Source organism: Penicillium diatomitis (genome assembly GCF_028827545.1).
Source record: "Penicillium diatomitis strain IBT 30728 chromosome Unknown utg000003l_segment0_segment0, whole genome shotgun sequence".
Taxonomy (NCBI): Eukaryota; Fungi; Ascomycota; class Eurotiomycetes; order Eurotiales; family Aspergillaceae; genus Penicillium; species Penicillium diatomitis.
Genome location: NW_026623175.1, coordinates 2,703,515 through 2,709,514, shown reverse-complemented (window position 1 = coordinate 2,709,514; position 6,000 = coordinate 2,703,515). Strand labels below are relative to the sequence as shown.

Here is a 6,000-nt window from a genome sequence, read left to right as displayed (position 1 = left end):
ATGGCGAACCCTCCGCCTTCACCTCCACCACCAGAGTCGAACTGGTCGCAGCAACAGACTCCAGTGCAGCCCTCATCAACACCACACGAGAAACCACTCTCGATCAATGTCGAAGACCCCGAAGCCGCGACAGATCAAAGTGCAGAGGGGAAACCATGGATGTACAAGCCACTGTTCAAGATCGGCAAGTACCAAGCACCCTGGTTCGCCTCCCCCGATGTTCAACTCTATCTCGTCTCCTTTGTGTGTTTCTTGTGTCCGGGTATGTATAATGCCGTCTCGGGCCTCGGTGGTGGTGGTCAGGTGAACCCGACCGACGTGAACAACGCCAACACCGCCCTGTATAGCACCTTTGCCGTGGTGGGATTCTTTGCCGGCTCCATTGCGAATCGCGTGGGTCTGCGCATCACCTTGTCACTGGGGGGCTTTGGATATTTCCTCTACACGGCGGCGCTGCTCTCGTACAATATCAACCAGAATGCCGGGTTCTTGATCTTTTCGGGAGCCCTGTTGGGGGTGTGTGCCGGTCTGCTGTGGTGTGCACAGGGTGCGGTGATGATGAGCTATCCCCACGAACATGAAAAGGGGAGATACATCGCCATTTTCTGGGTCATTTTTAACTTGGGTGGTGTGATTGGCAGTTTGGTAAGACCCTCTTGATGGAATGGCTTTTGTGTGACCAAGTGCAGGGGAATATCAACAGGTTCACTAATCGCACCATGGTCGTCAACAGGTCCCCCTTGGGCAGAACATGCACAGCACGGCCGGCAGTGTCAACAACGGCACATACATCGCTTTCCTGGTCTTGATGGCCGTCGGATTCGTGCTCTGTTGGCTGCTAGTCGACTCCAAATACGTCAAGCGTGACGATGGATCCCGGGTCATTGTGATCAAGAACCCGACCTGGAAGTCGGAGTTCCTGGGTCTGTGGGAAACCCTGCGAAGCGACTCGTACATTGTCCTGATGTTCCCCATGTTCTTCGCCAGTAACTGGTTCTACGGGTATCATTTCAATGCGGTCAACTTGGCTTATTTCACCGTGCGTACCCGCGCATTGAACAGCCTGCTCTACTGGCTAATGCAAATGGTGGGCGCCTTTGTCTTTGGTCAGCTCCTCGACATGAAGTGGTTCTCACGACCGACCCGGGCCAAGATCAACTTTGGTATTCTCATGGCCATCACATTGGCAATCTGGGGCGGTGGATATGACTTCCAGAAACAGTACACTCGCGAGACAGTCAAAGCCGATACGGATTTCACCGACAGCAGCTACATCGGCCCCATGTTCTTGTACATGTTCTATGGCTTCTACGACGCTGCGTTCCAAACATGCACCTACTGGTGAGTGGTTCACACCTTTTCCCCCAAACTTTCCCCCAGAAGCTGCCTTGCCCACGGCGCAACACTGATTCAAACACGCTTCTAATTCCCAAAAATCCCAAATCTAGGTACATGGGCTCACTCTCCAACAACGCCCGCAAACTCGCCAATTTCGCCGGCTTCTACAAGGGTATCCAGTCGGCCGGCGCAGCCGGAATGTGGCGGTAAGTCGTTTCCCCCCGGGATGACCAACTCTCCAATTTCACTTCACCTTGCTGACATCTCCCACAAGCATGGACGCCCAAAAAACACCATACATGACCGAATTTGCCTCGTGCTGGGGTCTCCTCCTGGGCAGCATGTGTATTGCTTCACCGGTGATTTTCCGCAAGATTAAGGAGCACACCGACGTGGCCGAGGATCTGCGTCTCTCGGATCAGACCACGGCCGAAGTCCTCGGTGGTACAGAGCTGACACACTCACATGATAAACCGCATGTTGAGCAGGATAGTGGAGATGGGAACAGTGGGAAGATGTAAACTTTTTTTCCTTTTAATCCTTCCCACTTGGTTTCGCTGTCCCGTGTCCCATGTCCAGCGTCCAGCGTCCCATGTCCCATGTTTACGGGGTATACATACATATGTACTTTATCGTTCTGTTCTCTTCTCCTCCGGGGACTCATGTATCATGCCACTTTCACGGTATACTTGGCTGGATAAACGAGCATATATATCCAGCATATCTTCCTTTCTTATTCCAACATCATACATCCTGAACCAGATCACGCGCATCGTTACCGTTCCGTCCCCGCCACACGGTTCCAGCACTTCTAGCTCGGTATATCATGGAGATGATGGTCAAGGCCCCGGGACCACTTGATCATAATGAACACTGGGAGGTGGGACTGTCTTCCCGGGTATTTTCTCTGTTGCTCTCTCCGTGCCCGGCCGGTCTCGAGGCTACCTGGTGGACTTGCAATATGCAACTATGACAAAGAGATGGAGAGTCTACTTACGCATTCATTGTGGTTAGTTCGCTGAATAAGACGTATCCGTCTGCACGAGGGACGACCACAACTTCATATATCGACTGGGGTGAGGTAGGTACACGTTACCACGCCTACTTGGGCTTTTGGGAGATTCGTCGTAGAAAGCAGAAGGATTTGTCTATTTCTACGTCAAAGGAATATAATTCGAGACCATCACATGAATGCATTATTGTCATCGTCGTGGGTAATCGTAATCGCCATCTTCACGTCATCAAAAAGGGGCACCCCCGGTCTTGAATGGGCTCGAGATATCCAGCACCCTGGATCATCTTAATGACCGGTCTTTGTGGGCAGCGCAACCGACGACTCAGTATGAGTCGCCGTGGCCGGACCCTTGGTCCCCTCCTTCATGCCTAATTTCTTCTCTCCCGTGCTCAACTCCCATCCATTCAGCGTGCGGTTGAACAGCTGCAACGACGCAACGGGCTGATAGTACGGAACTTCGTGGCCCGCCTCATATACGCGGGTGAACGAAAAGTTACCGTACTCTCTTGTCTCGCCGTACTCCACACCGTCGACGGTGAAAGGCGCATATCCGGCCTTGCGGAATTCCTTGCTGTGGGCATAGTTCATAGCCAGCGAGACGGCCTGGCCGCCGAACCAGTTGCAGATGTAGTCTGCGTCGCCGTAGATGAGGGCGACGCGGACATTGTGCTTGAGAATATCCTCGAGGTCTTCCTTGAAGTTGGGCCAGACAAAGTCGCCAGTCTGTTGGAAGGCGAAGTAGACGTCGTTGTTGGACTGGGTGTAGTTAAGGTCGACGCCGAGGGCGTTGAGGACTTCGTCTTTGGCGAGGTAGGTTTGGTAGTATTCAGGAGGGGTGGGGTCGCGGCTAGGGTGACGGATGTCGTAGGTGCCGCGGCCGCTGAATTGGTAGTATGGGCCCTCTATAAAATGGGAGAAAAAAACAAAGTCCGTTAGTGAGGAGATCTTATCAAATGGAAAGAGGGACGGTTGTGTGTACGTACCAACGTTGTCACGGCACATGTTGGTCGCTTCGCTGCAAATCGCAAAGTCGGCGAGGGAAGTCCGGTTGGTGTACTTGCAGGACAGAACCTGGTCCTGACAACCGTTGGGCATGGCGTCGGCAAACTTCATGTAGTTGTAGACCGTCTCGTTGACCTGTATCCGTGGATCAGCGTGAACCACACCAAAGATATTGTCTATAGTATTGTCAAAAGGGGGAGGAGGAGGAGGGGCAATAGGAACATACAGCTTCAATACCATAGGTGTTGTAGCGCGCAAACTCCGGGTAGTGAGGAGCCTGGATACCCTCATCGATGATTCCGTTGATTATTCCCAGAGTGTTGAATTCAATTTCCACTCCTTCGTTGCAACCACTGGCAATCTTTTCATTCTCCTTCATGAAGTGGTCGTAGAACTAGTCGAGGAGTTAGTAAGAAGTCCCCCGCAAGAGGCAGTGGCAGGAAATAGCTTTTGTATTCCACTCACGGCAGGGCCATAGTGTCTATGGAAAAGTTAGCGTCGCTGTTCAGAAATCTTTACCATACAAAACATAACCGCACACGCTGGATTCAACTCACCCTCCGTAACTCTCAGTCCACAGGTTGAAGCTCTTGGACTTGACATTGGGATCCAGCTTACCTAGACCACTCAGGAAAACTTGCAGGACTTCCCAAGTAGCTTCGGCAGCAAGAACAGTGGTGTCTTTAAACAGGGTCAGTTCAGGTTCCGGGCCGTGCGTGAATATACAGATCACCGGATACATACCAATCATAGTGGCGTTGATGACAGGATAACGACCAGTCACACCACCAAACTCGGCATCCTCAAAGACACCAGTGTAAGGGTTGAGAGAACCGGGGGACTTGTCGGCATAGGAAAATCCTGGGAATGCATTAGACTTGTTTCAATGGTTTTGCAATATATCTCGTCCATACCGGTGCCCAGGGGCTGAGAAAGGAACAGCATGTTCGAGACTTCATTCCAAGAGTGAGGGTTGAGCTCCGTCTCATTGTTCTCATTGACACGGCACGGGCCGAGCTCTGTCAAAAGAGTTAGTACATATTCTGCATTATCACTCTTTTTCAAATTCCCATAATTTTCTATTTCTGACTGTCACTTACCCTGGAAGAGACCGATGAGCGAGTCACTACCGGGACCACCGTTCAACCACAAGGTGATTGGAGCAGTCTCAGGGTTCTTGCGAGCCTCGAAGAACCAGAAAAAGGTGTGCGCATGCTCGTTCAGATCGACGTAGCCCGAGTACGAGTTGACCCCGGGAGTGGTCTCACACACTCCCTGCTTGCCGGGCTCTTTGTACCGAATGGTGACATTGTTGGCCGTTTTGATGGTCTTAACATCGGTAGGCTCATTGGGCAGCTGACGACGAGCGATTTCCTCCCAGGGCAGCGAGGCAGCGGCCGCGAGAGGCAGGGCCAAAGAAAGGAGACTGAAGGAGCGCATGGTTGCGAGATTCCTCACGACCTTGGAGTGAAGCTTGGAGCAATCAAACAGCCTCTGCAAGATAGGAAACGGCGCAGTTCCAATCTCTCGACGTAGCGTGGGCAATAACGTGAACACAGCGTTGGTGGGGAATCGAGTCCTTAAATGCTAATCTCACCCTAGAGGGCCGACCAAGCGTCTGACATTGAGTTGTCACCAACCGCTGAGTGTGTCTGTCTTGTTGATTACGCCAAGGCGCGTCTACTGCAAGATCGGCCAGCGAGATTTCACTCTCCTCCGACTAAAACTTGGAGCACAAACATACCCAATCCCAGATAAACGCCGGTGGCCTGAATCTTTGATTCACAATCGTCATTTGTCATAGCTCAGCCAGCTTCCTCTCCAAGACAGGAAGCGAAGCGGACCAAGATTTTGCCAAGACATGGCTTTCCAGCGCACGAGGCCAGTCATGGGCGCGGCGACACTTGTCGTGGAGCCCCTCTGCAGCCATCTCCGCAGGAGCTCCGGGGAAGGTAGTATCGCTTTCCTAATCGGTGCAGATCGATTGAAGTTACGATGAGGAGGCTCCACGGGTCCTTGAGCATGGAAAGGGCCTGACTTTCGCCCAGCATCCCCGTTGAGCAAGAGCCAAGAGCCAGCCAACCGGGAGGGGAGGGCTCGGCAAGGCCCTCCAGACGAGGCTTGCATGATAACATCATAACGCCCGTCTTGAGCCTTGTTGCATGGATTCCTTAACAGCAAGAACGCCGACGGGACTCACGCTGGTCAATATGGTCCAGATAACAAGAAAATTGGGGCCGTGAACGCGGAACGAGCGGAAGGCAAAAGATCGACATCCGCTAAGCCTCATTGATAGATGATGGAGCCCCCAATATTGATCACGATGATTGGGGGTTGGAAAAGGGTCTCATCTCGAGGTCGAAGAAGGCGTAATCTGAGCAGAGGAAAAGATATCCCTCACTCGCTCGGAGACAATTGAGATCATGGATAGTCGGTCATGCAGGATGCCATCATTGCTCACTGCAAGCCTCCAGGAGAATTACATCACATTTGAGAGCTTACATCTGCAGCTCCGCCCCCCTGGAGACAATGCAATCCGTGAACACCACCAGCTCGGTCGCAGTCAAGAACCCCGGGAACAGGTTGGGCCAATGCTGTTCATCAATGGAGTCTGCCGGTCGGTCCTGTTCCTGTCCCTGGGAGGA

The 6,000-nt window shown here is 52.5% G+C and overlaps 2 protein-coding genes across 2 annotated transcripts; one reads left to right on the top strand and one right to left on the bottom strand.

Moving 5' to 3' along the window:
• N7539_003106 (unc-93 family MFS transporter) lies at positions 1–1,859 on the top strand (the record flags this gene model as incomplete). The annotated part of the gene is made up of 4 exons (XM_056932709.1): positions 1–645; positions 734–1,341; positions 1,449–1,544; positions 1,613–1,859. 4 exons carry the CDS (start codon positions 1–3, stop codon positions 1,857–1,859), a joined length of 1,596 nt encoding a protein of 531 aa, XP_056792668.1.
• Positions 1,860–2,638: 779 nt separating this feature from the next.
• Positions 2,639–4,795, bottom strand: N7539_003105 (Carboxypeptidase S1; the record flags this gene model as incomplete). Its single annotated transcript, XM_056932708.1, has 7 exons — positions 2,639–3,490; positions 3,582–3,749; positions 3,821–3,836; positions 3,913–4,036; positions 4,100–4,216; positions 4,270–4,374; positions 4,456–4,795. The coding sequence occupies 7 exons, from the start codon at positions 4,793–4,795 to the stop codon at positions 2,639–2,641; spliced, it is 1,722 nt and encodes a 573-aa protein (XP_056792667.1).
• Positions 4,796–6,000: the final 1,205 nt, after the last annotated feature.